The following is an 18,858-nucleotide window of genomic DNA, read 5'->3' as shown; positions in this document are numbered from 1 at the left end:
GAAAAGTTTCTTAAAAATACACTTTGTGCAGGAGGTGGCTCAAGTAGGAGTTAAATTTCTTTAAGCTTTTCTGATCCACATGAGGGTTGTCTTTGAGGAAGCATGATTCTGTGAAGCTGCAGAGGTGTTCTTGCTGGAAGCAGATCTTAATAACGTTAAGACGTTATGCAACAGTTATTTTTAGTTGTGCTGCTGTTCAGCAAGTACTTGTTGCTGTGGATTTGTTTAAAAAAAGTTATCTTTGTAACACTGGCAAAACATAACTTCTGTATGGAATGCATTCAAAGATTAAGACTTAGTTTTCATCATCTCATCATCATCATAGTGATTAGTATAAAATATGATGCTTTTTCTATCAGGTAATAGGCAGATAATAAAGGGATATCTACCCCTCCCTTTTGCATCACTATTACATTCATCTCATTTGCACGAGATGTTCTTTTCTTTTGCTTGACATTTTTCTCTTTGGTTTTTAGCTCAAGTCATATAGCTTTTTTTAAAGGACAGAAAATGTATTTTTAAATACTATCATTTTTAGAAGAGGAAGGTCTAATGTTTCAGTTCAGTATGGAAAGAGGAACAGTTTTTATTTAGGAATGTGTTGCAAAATCTGGCTAGCTACAAAAAATGTTTAGGAATAGATTCATCTTGTTTAAACTGGTTCTATATCAGAAGATACTACATTGCGCTGTACAGCGTTTCCCCACCTAAGAAACTGGTCTTGAATTTGAGAAGCAAAATATTGCCTTATTCTGCTCTGCACAGCAATTCTTCCTTGGGCGGCTCGGTGCCGTGACCTGAGTAGCCTGCCAGGTGTAATAAAAGTTGAGGTGTACATCATTTTGGTTCTGTCAGTTGAGGCAATACATGTACAGCTTTGCTCCATTTGACTGTTTTAGAAAACACAATGTTATTGTTTGGTTTGGACTAATTCTCAAATATACTGACTTTAAGACCAATAAACTATCCTCAAATTGTAGGAATCACAGATGTGATGTCCCGTAAACAACAGAAAATTAAACTTTGTGCTGCAGTTTAATTCTACTCAAAACAAGCCAAATAGGCAGAGGACCGAGGGCTTCAGAACAATCAACAAAGTAACATGACGACAAACATATTCCAAAATTGAAATTAAAAAGGCTTTTTTTCAATTTAATTGTTGATTTGACTTGATTTTGGTGTTATTCTAAAACAGTGTGGTCATAGATGGTGCTTGACTCCTGGTTTCATATCTAGAGTTTTTACTTGTGTTTTGCTGTTTTAGTTGTACTTTTCTAAATTCCACTATCACAATTCAACAAAGTTCCTTTTGGAATTAGTTTTACAACTCTTTGTTTTTAATGCACTCAGTAAACACTCACATTGCATTCTTGAGTTACAGCTTGTGGATGCTGCAAAACATGAGTCTGTCTTTAAGCTAGGGTAACACACTTTTCATTCAGCCTCTATAATTAATAATAGACTGAGGTAATTAACTGCGACCTTTTTCTCTCTTTCAGAGCTCAATGAACCTTCCTCCAGACAAGGCTCGACTGCTGCGACAATATGATAATGAAAAGAAATGGGAACTAATCTGCGATCAGGTGAATATCTCTTCTCAGTATAATACAATGTGGCTTCTGTATGGCTCAAACTGAGTGACACACTTGTAACAAGGTATATTGACAACTTGAGCATTCTGTTTCAAATCTAGTGATGCATACAGTGCCTTGCATTACTCATACCTCTTGAAAGTTAAGAAAAGATTGAATATTGTCCTGATGTGTGTCAAGATGCTCCGCTATCCTGCCTTCATCCTGCAAGCCCCTCCTAATGCGCACAGATTGCCTTAACTTTCTTGGTCAAGTGGGTTAAGTGGCACAGCAGGGTGTAGAGCTCAGTTATCCAGTTAAAAACTCCCAGCCTGTTATTGGAGTCAGTGCTGCATGTAGAAAATAACAGAGTGCACATGTTGAGCATTGAGCTGCGGTCCGATGGCAGCCACTGCGCCAGAGTTTTTCTGCCTCCTCGAGCAGCCCAGAAAGGAATAGACTAGATCACAACCATGTCGAGAGTTGGTGACCCTGAAGAGAATCGGGCTGCTGACCAGCAAAGATTCCCCCAGCATGGGTGGAAAACTTTTCAGAAACCTTTCAGGCTGAAAGTGAAGCTGGTTATGGACCTTTTCAGACTGCCAGTGGAGGAGTTTCTAAGTAATTACCTAACAAGGATGAGCAAAGGCTTGATGAAATTCATCCTTTTAAGATAGAAGGTCGGCTACTTTGTAGGTCGGCTACTTGATGTTTTGTTCCCCTTGCTTTCACTACCAACCTATATCTGTAACAGCTCACACAGCTCTGGGAGTAAGATGCATCCTTTGTCCATAGTTACAGGGAATCCTTTAGAGTAACCAAGCAACCATGACAAAATGTAGACCCTGTCTGTCCACCAATCTCCCTTTCGGCTGAAGTTTTGAGCTGGTGCTGCAAGTGTGAGGACTTTTTTCTTAACAAAAACTGTTTGAAAAAAAAAAAATCTGACAACAGCCAGATCCTGTTTCTGTGACCTTTATCCTGCTAACAAGGCACTTTCCAGACAGTTTCATCCTTCTGCAGTCACATCATGTTCTTGAAAACATGCAAAAGTTTTCACTACAATGTGTAAACAACTGATTGACTTCTTTTACTTGAACAGACTCTACAGACTCTTTGAAAAAAAAAAACAAACCCAAAAAACACTGTTTTTATTTTCAACCTGTTACCCAGACAACCTTACTCATATAGGCTCCTAAGAACCTTGTGTGTTGAAGGTTGTTTTGCTTCACTCACATTTTATTTTATGCTTGAACTGCAATCGGCCCACTTGTATTTTCGCAGAGTTGCTTCATTGTCTTGTCTGTCTGTTGCTGTCCTCTGAGAAAGCCACTCTTTCCTGTCTCTGCTCTCATCTTGAATTTCCTGTTTTTCTGACTCTGATAAATGTAGTGATGCTGATCTCATCTTACTTTCTGGGTACAGTAGGTAGTCATGGGAGATAATCTATTACAAACTTGGTCATGTTTGCATGTAAACCTGTGTAGTTGCTTTTTTTTTTTTTTGGACCTCCGTGAGTCTACATTGGACAGATTTTTTGAGTACTCTCTGAGTAAATACTTGGAGTTGGACTTTTTCTGTTGGTTGTTACTTTCCTTAAATAACTGAAAAACTTTTCTTATTGATCTGTGTTGTTTGATACAGTTAAAATTTGCACTCAGATATTTTCCCAAATCTCAAAACTCTTAAGTTGAAGGGTGTACTTCTTTTAGCTAGCTGCCCATGCAGCTGGCTAAAAGGAGGAGGGAGACATTGCTGGGAGACATTGCTGTATTACTCATTGCTCCATACAACCAGGAAAAACTGACTTTCTCTGGTTACTCATTAAAACACTTTATACCACAGGACCAGTATGAATGTTGTGGTTTTGAAGCTGTACCCGTCTTAAAAACTCGCTGTGCCTCGACAATGGTAAATGACTTGTGTGGAGTGTAACCTATGCTTCTACATTGGACAGGCAAATCTTTTGGCCACACTGTTTTTCTATGTAGGATATTAGGCACAACATTTTAGAAATACTTTTGTGACGTTTTAATTGCTAAAAGATTCACCACAAAACCACAGTATAAAAAAAACAAACAAAAAAAATTGTGGAAACATTAACATTTAGGTATAATTTGACATCATCACCACAATGCCAAATTATTTTCTCCGAATGTAACGTATTTTCTCATCCAACCAAACCGGCCTTGATTTGGATTGGTGACTGTGTGGACTGGATGCACTGTCATCCTTGAGATGATTAGCTCAAGGATGTGACTTCCTAATGTAATTTCCTAATGTACGTAGTTTCTTTATGGCCACATGTTTCATATGAGGACCACATTTAGAAAATCTAAGTAGTCGAAACACTCTTTGGCATCTTCATCCGAGATATATTTAAATGTATAAAAGGACAAATAAAATAACTCTGGATTGTTTTTCAGCGTGTGGGAATAAATCTCTTTAGCAAACAAACTGAAATATAGAATATTGCAGACACAATAAATCTTATTCCCTCTTCATTTATCACTGTTTGTACATCTGTGTCTCATAACGTAACAACCTCAGAACAATATGTAATCAGGATTTAATTGTCTTTGTTTTGGAATAAGCCGCAGTCTGTCTCTTTGACTGCGCTGCTGCCTCGCTTTTCTCTGGCTTCTACAGCACAAGCAGAGGTGCCAAAATTGTGTTTGCAAACACCAACTAGAACTAATTGCTCAGTCTGCCTCGAGGCATACGTCTTCCTATTTCTTTGTTTTTTATATATAAACAATTTAGCCATACTTGTTGAAGTTTCACCATTGATAAACTGCTGTGCTGCTGTTCTCAGTCTGAAACAAATACAATTTCCCGCTCAACACACTGATCCAAATCCTAGACTAATCTCCTGTTTTTATATTTAGAGCACAATGGTGCGGGCTTAAAACCTGGTGGTTGGTTCAACGTGGGTTATTGTACATCTACAGTGAAATAGTTTTTCACAGCAAAGCCTCGTGATCTCCTGGGATTTGTTTTTGTAATTGTTTTTGTTGAATCCATGAGGTATTAAAAAACCTCCTCCCCTTAAAGGGATAGTTCAGTATTTTTAAGGATAAGTTAAGAGGTTAAAGGCATGTAATATATTACCTGCAATAAAGAACTCTTTCGGTGTCATTAGTAGAAATCCACATTAGTTGTGTACATCTGTGTACGTTTAAACTTTGATTTTCCCACCGAGAAGCAAATAAAAGTTGATTCTAATCCAAAACCTTTCATTTAACAAAAAATGTAAAGCAGTGTTAAACCTGAGTAAAAATCTTGATAGAAAACGGCATCTTTCTGTGACTGATTTTATTTCATGTAGTATGAAACGAGTCATATGAGTGTTTGTCATGTTTGCAGCCACTTATGAATGGAGGAACTGTTTTATTTTCCTTCTTGAAGTGGAAGATAATCTTAAGTTCCCAGCTATGGATGGTTTGCTCACTGTGAGTTAAAGTTTCCTTTGTGCTGAGAATAAATAAGATGAGTGTGTTTTTGTTTTACTGTGTGTGTGACCATCTAAATCACTGAACTCGTAAAAAATCTAGATGTGTCTGTCTGGAGTCTTTTTTTTCTTTATTTTTGCCTTTTCCTCTTCTTCTTTCTAAATCTCATGTTCTTTTCTCCCTTTGGCAGGAGCGATTTCAAGTGAAAAACCCGCCTCACACTTATCTCCAGAAGCTAAGGAGCTATCTAGACCCTGCAGTGACACGGAAGGTGAGTTTTCAGCCTAACTTGCTTTCCTGTTCTTGCGGCCTGGCAGCTTTCAACCCCCTCCCAGCCAAAGTCTCCTGACCTTCTTACTTTTGTTCAAGATATCCCCACAGCTGAGGAAAGATTGCACTGAAGAGTTCCCTGGGAGACAGCTTGGGAACTCAAGTTGCAAAACATTGCAGATTAGTGAGAAAGCAGACAGTTGTTTATTGGGAACACCCTGGTTGGAGAAACCCCTGGTCAGAGTTTAATAGTGCTGCTCTGTGGTAAACAATGAGCAGGGGAAAGACAGACATATTCCTGCATTGAGCAGCTTTGCAGGCTGCTGAAAGAAATAATCAGGAGTTCCTTATCTATATGATAAAAATGCCTTTATGTTGCTTTAGCAGCCCACATTTGGATGTGTTGCTTGGCTGCATGAGAGGGAGAAAGTTTGAGGCTAGGGAGGAGCTTCATGTGGACAAGTATCAGCCAAACCTCTCTTGTTTGCCAAAATGAAGTCTTTTGGCTTTGGATGTGCAAGCTGTAGCGAGAAACGCCGGGGGACCTGCCTCTGTGATAATCAAATTAGGCAACAAACTCTGCCAAAACAAGAACAAATCACTGAATAATTCAATCTGAAGCTGCTGTGGCTAAAAGTTTTAACCACAATGATAGGACTAGAGCGGCATGACAGAACTAAAGCAAGCTAAAACTGTGATTACGGTTGTAAAACCAGTGAAACGGCTGAGTTTTTATGAGGCTGTTTTGAAAGCTTCTCTGACGTGGGAAATTTTGGAATCTTCACAAAAAAATTGAAAACTGGAAAAAAAAGCAATACAACAAATAATTGATAACATATGTGCAAGAAAATGTAAGTTTCCTTTTCAATAATCATGTTAATCTAAGCTAGCCTGGTAATTTTTTAATACGGATGAGTTCAGGCCTGCAGTGCTACGGTCGGCATATCTACTGCCTGAGGAGTCATGTATTTAGAGAATCTGATACAGAAAAGATGTGACAGCAGAGTGTTTCAGGCATAATAGACCTATCAGTGTCTAGGTTAAATTATCATATTTTCTGCAACAACGGGTTTAGTGTGAGAAGATTCAGACTAGAAATGCACTGAACGGAGTGTGGGGCAAATTTCCGAGCTCCTTTTTTGTGAATTGTTGGTGTGTCAAAACCAATTTTAATTTAATTTGATTTCTTAAAAGAAAAGCAAACAGCACCAGTGAATTTAATGGTGAAAAATGTCGAAACAATGTTTACTGGAATTTTAGAACAGAGATGGAAGGATTTCAGAGTATTGATATGTTAAATTGTCTTAAGCATCTAATGGTAATAAGTTTGGCTAGCATTACAAAACCAATAGTGAGTCATAAGATTTTCAAATCACTATATTTCTGAATCCAGCCTATTCTTTGCTGACAGAAGTTGAAGACTCAAAAGAATGAGGTGGAGAGATTTTCCCATACCGTCTTCAGTCTTCCTGATGTCTGTTTTTTTTGTTTTGTTTTTTGTTTTTGGACATCTCTGAGATCTGAGCTCACAGAAACCAAAAATAGAGAACTGAGTCTTCATCCCACAGTTACAACCCATAATGAAGGGTATTGCTGTTACTATGTGAACCATGTGAAACTTTTAACCTGCCAGATGCTTCCCTCAAAGTAAGTTACATACTAAAGAAAAGTTAATTTTTCATTCAAGCAGTTAAAAATGTAAAATTCATATTGTATAGATTCATCACACCCAGAATACTGTTAATTAATATTAATTTTGATAATGACTTACAGCTAATAAAGACCAAAAATGGACTTTTCAGTGAATTTGTCAAATTAAAAACAACTTTTAAAACATCAATTATTTCTTAAGACTCACACAGTCATTATAAAGATATCCAGCAAAGCAGCACAACATACAATAATAAGAAAAAAATGAAAATGTAAAAAAAAATAGAAGGAAGGAAGAGGAAAGGAAGAGAAGAGAGGGAAGAAAGATTCTGACATCCAGCTGGAGTTTGTGCCTCAAAAGCCAACAAATCCATGGCCTGGGACTTCAGCTGTTGGATTCTTGAGTTGGGTTTTGGAAATATAAGTTTTGGCTGAACATTTGCAGGCTGACCCAGTCTTTAGATAGTCAGTCTTCTTATCAGGAGTAATTTTTGAATCTATGTTTGGAAATCAAAGGTCATAAAATTTGACAAAAGACAGACACGCTAAAGGTCAACCTGGGCTTCCTCAAAGCCTCCTGCAAAATACGATGCACTGTTATCCAGTGCATCGTAATTTATGCAAAAGGAGCCCCCAAAAAGTTTTGAGTGTAGATACAGTACGGTAAATGTGCTGTACTTTTCAGTAGAACATTCCTATTTGGGTCTTATTACAGTACATGTTTTGAGTATGTTTAACTGTAAACTAAGCAAGCGTTGGAATAGGTACATAATCTGTTAATCCTCTCAAGTATTTTCCAATATGTTAAATGTTTCCTTGTCAGAGGCAGTGACCATGTTGAAACCTTTCTAAGCGTAAATTTAGCATTGCCATTGAAGATCAATCATATGAGCTGCTCTACCGTCCCCCCATTTTTTTCCATTTAAAGGTAATCAGCTTTTGTAAAAGATGTCCCAAGAAGATGTCACTTCAGTTCTCTTCCACCTTGTTTTTATCTCGGGTGGCCTCACGTTTGTCGTGTAAAATTAGCCTGACATGAGACTGGCGCCTTTTCTGTGCCTCGATTGAAAGCTTGAAGTGTGCAGACACACAGGAACAAGAAGAAAGACTGAAGCGAGCGCAGCAAAAGGGAAGGAGAGGTGCTGAATTAAAGAGAGTTTATTGAGGGAAGGGGCTAAGAGATGGACGGATGACAACAGAGTCAAAAAAACTAAGCACAAGAGGGCATGGAGGAAGAGAGAGTTATGGGCTTCTTTCTACATTCCTGCTCCATCCCCCTTTTCTTCCAACTCAAACAATTGCCACTTTGTGCCAATGTGAGAGAGCTGGAGGTCATTGCCTCTGCTTTCCATAGGCAGGCTCCCGTGCATTCCTCCGAGCAGCTCCCAGCCAATCGGCAGCCAAGGAGGAAGAGCCTCAGTCTCGCTAGTCCCCAAGAATGCATCAGTCGTTGATTTGCTTCCAGAACGACCCCTCCTGTGCTAACACCTCCCCACACCTCACTTTTCCACTCTCCCCTCCTTTACATTCTCCTTCCTGTCTCCTCTTCATCTCTCCCCCCTCCTTTCCTCTCAGCCTCTCTCTCTGTGATGCAGCTGGTAGCACTTAAACTTGTGAGGGTTGGTGGGGGGCTGAGAGAGCCTGCGCAGTACCCCGAAATGTGTTCTCTGCTTTCCATATCCTATTTTTTTTAAGTACTCCTCCCCTCCCCCCCCAAAAAAAAAGGATTCTCTGTTTCTCATCTCCTCAAACATACACCGCCCTGGACCAGAGACGTCCACTGGAGAGAATCAGCTGTGGGAACAGCTCTCTTCTCTGTAGATGTTAATAATAGGCTGACACAAGCCTGAGCTCTGCTTCCTCCCAGATATAAACGCATCATGGAAAGAGACTGGGAGGGTTTGTCTCGTCTCTTCTTTTCTGTCCACACTTTTATAGCACCGCTTCAACCTTCTCCAGGTTTTACAGAGTGTTTTACAATGTGTTGATCCTTCACCCATTCACACAAGTGTTCTTTTCTTGTCTCGGTCTCCAGTCTAATCTGAAATTAATACAAGGCAGGAATGGAGGACTGGACCACTGATGATTTTAAGACAGCTGTTACCCAGGGCTCCTGAATACTCTGGAAAAATCAGGGATATCTTTAATTTGGTATTTTCTAGTTCAAAGTAAGAGGAGTGGAAATTCATCCATCAACCAATGGATTCATCATTCCTCAGTTGATCCAAATCACCTCTTGTCTGTGTATTTTTTTTTTTTTTACAAATATTTTAGTACACTTGAAATGAGACAAAAGTAACTTTTCAGCAACATATGGAAGCTTGTTTTTTTTTACTTTTGTGTTGTTGAAAAAGTACATCTTCCACTGGAATATTATTTCATTTATAATAAGACACTTTTCCTGTGTTATAAGTGATATAATCTGCCATTTTTCAACAACATTATGGAATTTTTGACTTAAACCAATCTCCCGTATCTTGCTGAAAAGTTATTTGTAAGTTAGTTTTGCCTTCAAGTATACAAATATATTTGAACAGGAAACTAGATTTAAAAAAACCTAAGATTTTGTGCTTTTACAGCTTACCCTATCCTGAACTGAATGTATAATTAAACTCTTATCTATAGTATTTTACAGTTTTCCTGTTTCTCCTGTCAGATTGTCTAAAATGTAAGTGACAAACTTATAAAAGCATCGCTACCTGTAAAAATAACAGCCCACAATGTAACATTTTCTTTATGAAAGTTCAATTAGGGTTTCTTCTGTATTATGAAGAGGTTTCAGTCTGTCTCATGTGGGGATTTTTCCCTCCTCATTACGTTACAGCCCATTTGATCGCCACGGGTCATTCGCTCAGCTTGTTTTGTTCTTGTGGTTGTGTAACAGACTAAACGGCCTCTTGTCTACAGTTTTGCAGATAACTGTTGAGTCAGAATGGGGGAGAAAAAGGACTTAGGAGTCCACTCATATTCATTTTTCTTTTTTTCTGTCTCGATCAGGAGCTGGGTCTCACCTTTCCGTGGTCTTCAAGTTTTTATAGCAGCTGTAGCCTGAGTAACAAACCTGAGAATTTATGTTTGTTTACGTAGCTGCTGGATGTTGAAGCTATTTAAAGACGCAATCTACTGCTCTTAGATAATAAGATTGGGCTTATTGTAGTTGAACTAGCACTATTTAATAGACATACAGTATTAAGGTGTGTTTTCACACTTGATTATTATGAAAGAAATGATCATAATGAAGGATGGTGATGGCAGCATCATGCTTTGGGATCAATTTTATTAGATCCCAAAGCATAATTTTTCTTGAAAATATTTTCGCCACCGTTTATCCCATGAGAGCATCAATACATATAAATATATTTGAAAATCTGATTCAAACTGATTGTAAAGGTGCTTTGACAAACTTAGTATTTAAAATTGTGCACGATATACATCATGTTAGAAGTGGACAAAGTGTTGAAATAGTTTATTATGATGTTAGAAACCTTTTTTTTACAGGGTTGACTTTAGTTGAGGGTTTGACTGTATGAGCTATAAAATTGAGGTAAAAAGAAGGAAAACAAGAAAACTGTAGCTTTTTTCCAGTGAGTCAGCTCTTCATCTTTAATAGCCTAGTTAATAGCTACTTTTATGTTGAGGAACGACTCAGCCCCTATTTTTTATTCTTGGATTTTATATGCTGAACTCCCTCCTCACTCTCACTTCAAAATATCTGTATTTGTGTTTGTCTGACCTTTCTTTTTAGAAAAAAAAAGCTCCCCTCAGCCAAAAAAACATCCCTGATCTATGTTCCTACCACATGTTGATTTATTAGGGTATGATGAAATCTAACCTCCCCCCCAATTTTATTTTCCTTCCTCAGAAATTCAGACGGAGGGTACAGGAGTCCACCCAAGTCCTGAGAGAACTGGAAATTTCGTTGCGGACCAATCATATAGGGTGAGTCACTGACTGTGCTGAAGCTTGTGTTGTATAAACGCGTCTTGTGTCTGATTATGTTCAATTTAAGGGGGAAAAGTCTAGCATTCCAGACACTGGGAGACGCAGAGCCCCCGCTCTTGTATCATTCCTATCTGTGCTGTGACCTAATATTACACCGAAAGCCATGTGGCGGAGAAGAAAAGATGAATCGGAGGATTGTTTCGGAGCAGCTGACACATGAGCAGCCTCTGGAAGGAAAACACATTTTTTTCTTTGCTGGAGTTTGGCCGTGCCACTGTGGCGTTTCAGTGCATGATTCCAATGATGAGATATTAATGTGGATATTGCTACACAGATGATGATTTCACAACACATGAAACACTGGGGCATTCATGTGCTATGTTAGGTATTCCCAGATAACAAGTCTAAACCTGTGGCAGCAGATACAGATTTAGAGCTGTACAGTCAGCCTGGAGCAGAGATCAATATCTCACAGAGAGTCTCAGTGTTTTTTCATGCTTTAGATCACACATCTGCGTCTCCATGGGCTGTGATGAGTGCATTACTAATGAGGCCTAATGCATGATGGGATACGTTGAATCCAAATTCCAATTATAGTTGTAAAGAAATGCTGCTTTACAGACACAAGGGATGTCTGCATTTGTGTTTTTTTTTTTATTGTTTTTGTTCTAAATAAAAAAAAAAAGAAGTCTGGAACTTGATGCAAAGTCTTTCCAGGTAGATTTTTTTCCTTCCTTGTATTCTTTGTTTCCTCTGTTTTCTTTCATTTCTTTATTTCTTTTTTTCAGGTCTCATTTTATACTTTAAAATGAAGGACAATTGAGTCTGAAAAGTTCTGCCAGGAAAAGTCAGATTGTATTTTACATTAAAAAATTGCAGAATGTCCTTAGCAACCACAGCTATGAGTATTACCAAGACAAACACTGCCAGAACAGAAAGTAAACCTTTTAATGCAGCCTATAGCAGAGCTCTCTAATCTTATCTCAGATTAAGTTTTTTTCTCCAATTTTATATCTCACAATGTGGGAGTCATTTTACTCAGGAAGAAATATGACTTTGTTTTAGTCATTTGTAAACAAAGGATATGTGATTGACTCTGAAGATTACATTTCTAGAAAAAAGAAATTACACACTTCTAATTTTAAAATTTTACATAGAAGAGGCACTTCTAATTTTAAATCTAACGTCAAACATAAAAACACACAACACATACTATGTTGTCAGTACTCATGAAGCAAAAATGAAGTCAAAAATAATACAAATCTCAATGCGGAAAACCAAAATAAAATAACGTCATCAATTTTGTTGAACAAGCCATTGTTTCTTCTCATTGACCAGTGAAAGGCTACAAATCCACTTTCAACTTCTTCAAACTTCATCATTAGTAAATGAAAAATAATTTTCACGACTGGGAAACATTGAGACTGTTGGTGGTCTTCCCAACAATTAAAATCCCTACCAAAGCAAGGTTAGAGTGTGTAATTCTTGGATAATACAAAACCTCTAAGAGTCACATTTTACACAAATGTATGGTTCTGTTTGGTCATCAGATTTTAAATTCTTGACAGTAAAATTTGAAAACAATCTTATAAATTCTGTTTCTTTGAATGAGACAGGAGAAGTAAGTCTCTAGAAGGTTTGCAGAGCTGTCTCTGAATAAACCACAAGACGGGCACTGAGATATGCTTTTGGAAGATTAGCCCAAAGATAGATGTTTGGTCATAATGCACAGAACCATGTGTTTGGCAGTGATCAAAAGCATATTGAGCTCAGTGGTGGAGAATTCATAATTTACACTTGCTTCACAGGCACAAGACCTGTGCAACTTGTAGTCACAGAGTCGACCTTGGTCTTTTCTGAATTCCAGATTGTTTAAGTATCAAATTAGAGGCTATTTGTTGATTTCAAACACAGCAGCAAATCTTTAACAAAATGTCCTGGAAAATATTTTACAATAGCTTCTTAATCAGTCAACCTGATTGAAATGCTAAGAAAGTGCCTTTGGAAAGCATTGGAGAAACTATAATGTGAGCAGATATTCTTCTTTTGCATTGACTTTGGAACTCTGCAGGTTTGTTAGGTTTTAGTTACACTTAGCTGTAGATATCATTGAAACCTGCTGGTGCTGAATCACTGGGTTTACTGATGAGTTTTTCATTTTGGTTTCTTGTTTGCTTAATAAATTTTGCAAGCCTGGAATATGTTCTTTGTTTTTGGAGACTTGTAATTAGGCTTAAGTGAACCTGGTAAAGACCAGATGAGTATTTCAAATGTACAAGCGTGGACCTAAGAGGAGAAGCAAGCAGCACAGACGCTGGTGTGGCAGTTGCTACGGCACAGGGAATGAGAGAAGGAGTCGCAGAATGTACAAGACAAGTCGGCAGAGAGAGCGGTGTTTGTTTAGTCCTTCATAAGCTTTTTGTCTTCGAAGTAGGTCTGCTCGATGCGCCTGCAGAAGGACAGCAGATCTTGAAGGATGCAGCCAAGAGAGCATTTGGTGGCCAAAGACTATTGAAACAGCAAAAACCCTTGTCAGTCTAAACTGTATCCTAAACCCTCTGTTTTTCTCTTTTCCTTCCTCCCACACACATATATATTCTTCAATTTGTCAGTTTCACCCACACTCTGAGATTATCTCATATGTCTGACAGCAGCGGCTCTGGCACTCCTACAGACTGTTTACACACCGATTCTGCTCTTTAAACCAAAACACAACTCCAGCCGCAGATGATGCCCGTGTTGCAGAGCAGCTGAACCACTGTTTAGAAGGATGAACTCTTTTTAAAGACGTGTTGAAAAACGAGATTACATGAAGTCGGTCTCTGTTAGACAAATGAGGAGCTAACCACGGAGGCGGGTGAGGGACACGGAGAGGTCAGGAGCTCCTGATTGAAACTGAGCAACAATGTCACCCACTGACACAGTGAATAATTGCTGCTTCTTTTCAGAGGTGAAACGGAAGGTTTGATCAATCATGCTGCGCATAATGGGCGGATTGTCCCTGAGTGTGCTCTGCTGACGCTGACTCTGGCTCCACGCCTGCCTGCCTGTGTCCGACATGTTGCACTGTGGTCACCAACATGTGGAGAATGGGAGGGTTGTCAGCATCTTGTTGTAATGACCACCATATGGGCAACGAAGTCACTCCCGTCAATCCGTGTTAAGACGACGGCCCTGCCTGGCACCGGTTTACCGGACTCTCATACTAGATTGTCCAGCTCCATGCAGTCACACCACATGGGGGCCAATCGAGATCCAGCTACATGATCTTTAAACAAGCTTAATGAATGTGGCATCAGTCAAAAGCCTTTGTGGCAAAAGAAATAAAGACATGACGCTTCTCTCCAGTTAGTTTTATATTTGCATTACATTATATTCAAATTTAATTTGACAGACTAACAGAAAGCAGTGCATAATTTTGAAGGGAAAGAAAAATGATACACAGTATAAAGAAAAGAATAATAAAATGTAAAACTTAAAATCTGAAAAGTGTGGCATGTATTTGTAATCAGCCCCCCTTAGACAATACTTTGTAGAAACACTGTTGATGCAGTTACAGCTGCAAGTCTTTTGGGCTTAAAGAGAGGCTAGCTCAGTTATGTATGTTGTAGGCAGCATAATAGGTAACATGAAATTTGAAGAAGCTGCATATGAACAAATCAGTGATATGGTTTCTGAAACTTTTTCTTCATCAAATACATTAAAACGAACTCACATTTTCACTGTTGGAACTCAACTAAATAATTTGATAAACTTTAATGTGTTCATTTTCTTTCATGATTTAAAGATCTTAAGAACTCATATGAAATCAGAAAACCAGAACAAGGCCTGATTGGAAAGTCTCCAAATAGAAAAAACTCAGAAGTGTTCTACAAGAAAACAATACAGCAGCTTTTAATTCCTAGTAGTGTTATTTTGTTTCACTTTCCTGTAATTGTACAAAAATATCTCTTACACTTTTATTTCTGTAAATGTTGGTTAAAATTTAATTGATGGTCACAACGGTTTATTAGCAGAATTATTTTACAATAAACTTCTATTTTTGTTTGTTTTCAGGTGGGTGAGGGAGTTCTTAAATGAAGAGAACAAAGGGCTGGATGTGCTGGTGGAGTACCTTTCATTCGCGCAGTATGCTGTCACGTAAGTCTCTGTGGGCAACAGTGTTTCAGAGCAACCAGCACAACGCTGCTATTCTACAGACGCTGATGCCTCTCCAGTCAGCGCCAGCTCCACCGTCTCTGCTGTCAAAAACACAGAGTCACTCGCTAACCGTCACTAACAGATTGTGTATTACAGCAGCCGTATGCTGCTGCTATTCATGAACTGACAGGGGGATTGTTAGTCACTCTTAGACGACCTGTTTGAGACCCCGTTGCCTTTTTTGTTAAATTTTAAATTCATCGCTTGACTTCAGCATGTGGGATTATGGTTTGTCCACATTATAGAGGTTGGTTGTAATATGACATTTATACAGTGCTGGAGCAGCACATAAGGTTGGTGGAATAAAATACCTTAGCCGCTACCAACGTCAACAAAACATTTCATTTGTTTAGCTTCACATGTTTAAATGCACAAAACCGCAGTGGCGTCACCGCTGAATCATTAGACTTTGACATGTCATGGTTTATATGACAACTTAATGAAGTGTTTATGTTTTGGTTATTGGACTTTCTAAACAGAAGCCAGTGATTTAAAAACAAAAAAGCCGTTTTAACTTTTTTTTTTTTTGGTCAAAACAAGTTGGTAGAAATTTAATTTAGATGTTTCTTTAATGTTTGAAATAATAAAATTATAAAATTACTAGCAATCCCAACTGATAAAAAAAAATAGACTTTTTACATCATATTCAGACAGCTGCCACACCTCAACTATCAGCGTTTGGATCAGACTTTTCAACATTAAGCTCACAATGCATGACAATTCAAACATTTAATTTTTTTTTTACCCTTGTCAAAATATATTAGCATTTTAAACTTGACTGTTTTATGTGTTGTCATTCATTTATATTTTATATTAATTTACCCTCTAATAGAAGTGGCTGCACAGTGGCGCAGTGAGTAGTGCTGTTGCCTTGGAGCAAGAAAGTCCTGGGTTCGATTCCCGGCCCGGCCTGGGGTCTTTCTGCACAGAGTTTGCATGTTCTCCCTGTGCGTGGGTTCTCTCCGGCTTCCTCCCACAGTCCAAAAACATGACTGTCAGGTTAATTGGCCTTCCCAAATTCTCCCTAGGTGTGAGTGTGTGTGTGCATGGTTGTTTGTCCTGTTTGTCTCTGTGTAGCCCTGCGACAGACTGGCGACCTGTCCAGGGTGTACCCCGCCTCTCGCCTGGAACGCAGCTGGAGATAGGCACCAGCACCTCCCGACCCTGTTAGGGAGAAGGGTGCTCAGAAAATGGATGGATGGTTAAAACAGTTAAAAAGGTCATAAATCTCACCTTTTTAAAACAAATAAATAGTCTCATAAGTTTTATGTTGAGGAAAACTAGATTTTAGTGGAAGTGAGTAGGGGAATTTTGCACTCAAAGTTTAAACAGGATCTTTTTGTCAATAGATAATACATAATGCAATCAAATCAGTTTTGTTGCTTATGTCTGATCTTTCAAACATTCTGTCAAAAATTGAAAGCTCACAGTGAAATTGTTTTAGATCCTAAAGGTGATTGATTGCTCAGAAGTTTTAATCAGGCCTGAAGTATAAGATGAATCTGAAAAACAAAAATCTGAAAAAATGCTGATGTACAATAATGTTTTTTTTTTTTGTTTAGTTTAGTTTTTTTTGCTGTGTGTCAATTTTTGGCACAAAGATATTGGAAAATGACAAAAGGCATCATAGGTGTTAGAATAAGACTGCGTTCGTATAGTTTTACTAAAACTATTGGAATGCTGTTTTCCTTCAAAAGTTCTTGCCACAAGCTTTTACACTATCAAAATTATCTGATACTAAAAAGGAAAGTAAAAAAGAAGAACAAATATGCCAAAGGGGAAAATGTGAACGATAAAAGAAGATAAAATGAAAGCCATTAAATTAGACATACTACAGAAAAGACTCTGATGCTGCTAGTGTTATGCTTGAGTGATCACCATTCAGAGTTTACAGCTCTAAAAACAACAGATAACCAAAAAATATGCATAGTAAAACTTTTTGCTGAAAAATACTGGCTTCATTGACAGCTTTTTACTTCTTTTGAACTAGTCAGCAACAGCACTGACATTGAACAAAGCAGTTTTTTTTGTGTGTGTTTTTTTTTCTAAATCTGGTAACATTTAGGGAATAAATCTGCTGCTTCAACCAAAGTATAGCAAGTCTCTGGGTGGTCCTGAATTGTAGTTAAATAATTGCAAAATAAAGTGTTTTTCACAATTGGAAAGGTTTTGTGCAGCTTGTTGACTCAACTCTGTCTCTTTTTCCAGTTATGATGGTGACTGCTTGGAAAACAATACAGATGTTATGATGGACAAGTCCAAGACCTGGGGCCGGTCTATAGAGGACCTGCATGGAGGGGGTACCCTGCCAGCCCACATCACGGGGAACGGCATCACTCGGGGCGGGCGGCATTCCACGTTACGGTACTACACACATCACTATGCGTTTCTACATTTAGCTCCTGGTGATAAAGTTACCCTGCAACTGTGTTCCTTCCCCATTTTCTGTTTTCAGCAATTGGCTTAAGCAGTGTGATTATTTTGAAAAGTCACACGTTTCTTATGACGCCTCAGCTGCCTCTTTGTGTAGTCATGGGGTCTCTAAGTCTTTAAATGGCTTAAAACACATGGAAGGGGAAAAAAATCTTTTTGTCTGGATTTTTGTTTTTTGCTGGCCAGACTCATGATTATGACACATGACTGACAATATTTCAGGCGACACACTAAATCTTTTTGTAGGTCATTTTTCTTCCAGGGGCAATATTTATAAACACCAAACTAACTCCAAATCCTCAGTACACAGGATTTCATTGCTGTTTATTCACATGGTCCTGGCTAATATATACTTTGGAGCACAAATCCAACTCGTTTATGCATCATTTCTCTTATCTCGCTGCCATGGCTTTATTCTCTCAGTACAGAAGTCGTATTGACGTCTGTTGCCTCTAATCCTTGATTTGAAGAGGTTTACCTGAGCACTTCGTACACAAAGAGCATTACTGAGTCAAGGGCCACATGAACTTTTGAGACCTTTGCACGAAAAGAATATTTAGGCAATGCACAGTGAATTGTTTTGTGTCAGTGTGACATGCACATATGTAATATTTATATATAATAAGGCATATTTTACACACTTTATTACAACTATTAATTCAAGTCTGTTAGACAAAGATGAGCCTAACTTCTGCCTTGCAGAAGTTTTCCCCCCTTAAACTTCCTGAAATGTTCTTATATTAATCCAACAAACAATCTACTTTACTGGTATTTGTGTAATAGATCAACAGAGTAGTTAGTAAAAATATGAAGTATGGACTCTATCTTCTAGATATGTTGGATATGAGTAGATGTGTTGTAAAATTATCTGTTGCTGCAAATACATTGAAGTCTTTTGTGACAGTTTCTACCAGAATTGCACATTCAGAGACAGACTTTTTAAACATTTATCTTATGCTTTCTGTTGGACTGTCACAAAAAACATTGGCAAGAAGTAATGTGAAGTTTGCTTTTTAACATGACATAATTCAAATATCAATTGCTAGAATCTCGGTCAGCTACCTACAAAACCTTCCACCACTTCATTCTGGTGCTTTATTTTTCTTGTCCCAGTCAGTTAAGTAAATGGTGCTGGTTCTTTTGTGTCACTGCTTTGGAGTATGTTCAGTATGTGAAAATAGTCAGTGTCTTCAGCTGTCTTGACTGTCTCTTCTGTTTTTGTCCCCGTCTTCATCAGTAGTCATCTGCTCTTTTGTCCGCCACTCTTCGACAGCAGGCAGGTCACCACTTTCCTGTTCCCTCTTAAGACGCACACATAAACACACAACATGCTGCGTCCA

General features: G+C 38.3%; 1 protein-coding gene across 7 annotated transcripts in view; it reads left to right on the top strand.

Moving 5' to 3' along the window:
* The window catches only part of fmnl2a (formin-like 2a), a 60,336-nt gene that overhangs the window by 19,233 nt on the left and 22,245 nt on the right, over window positions 1–18,858 (top strand). For all 7 annotated transcript variants that reach the window (XM_055032122.1, XM_055032118.1, XM_055032117.1 and 4 more), the window contains exons 2-6: window positions 1,500–1,583; window positions 5,214–5,294; window positions 10,806–10,882; window positions 14,942–15,025; window positions 17,294–17,449. In XM_055032122.1, the coding sequence (XP_054888097.1) occupies window positions 1,500–1,583; window positions 5,214–5,294; window positions 10,806–10,882; window positions 14,942–15,025; window positions 17,294–17,449 (482 nt within the window). The remainder of the gene's footprint in view (window positions 1–1,499; window positions 1,584–5,213; window positions 5,295–10,805; window positions 10,883–14,941; window positions 15,026–17,293; window positions 17,450–18,858) is intronic.

The sequence above is a fragment of the Poeciliopsis prolifica genome, unplaced genomic scaffold (assembly GCF_027474105.1).
Source record: "Poeciliopsis prolifica strain line A6 unplaced genomic scaffold, Auburn_PproV2 SCAFFOLD007, whole genome shotgun sequence".
NCBI lineage: Eukaryota > Metazoa > Chordata > Actinopteri > Cyprinodontiformes > Poeciliidae > Poeciliopsis > Poeciliopsis prolifica.
Note: the sequence above shows the minus strand (reverse complement) of the source record. Positions and strands in the feature narration are given on the sequence as shown.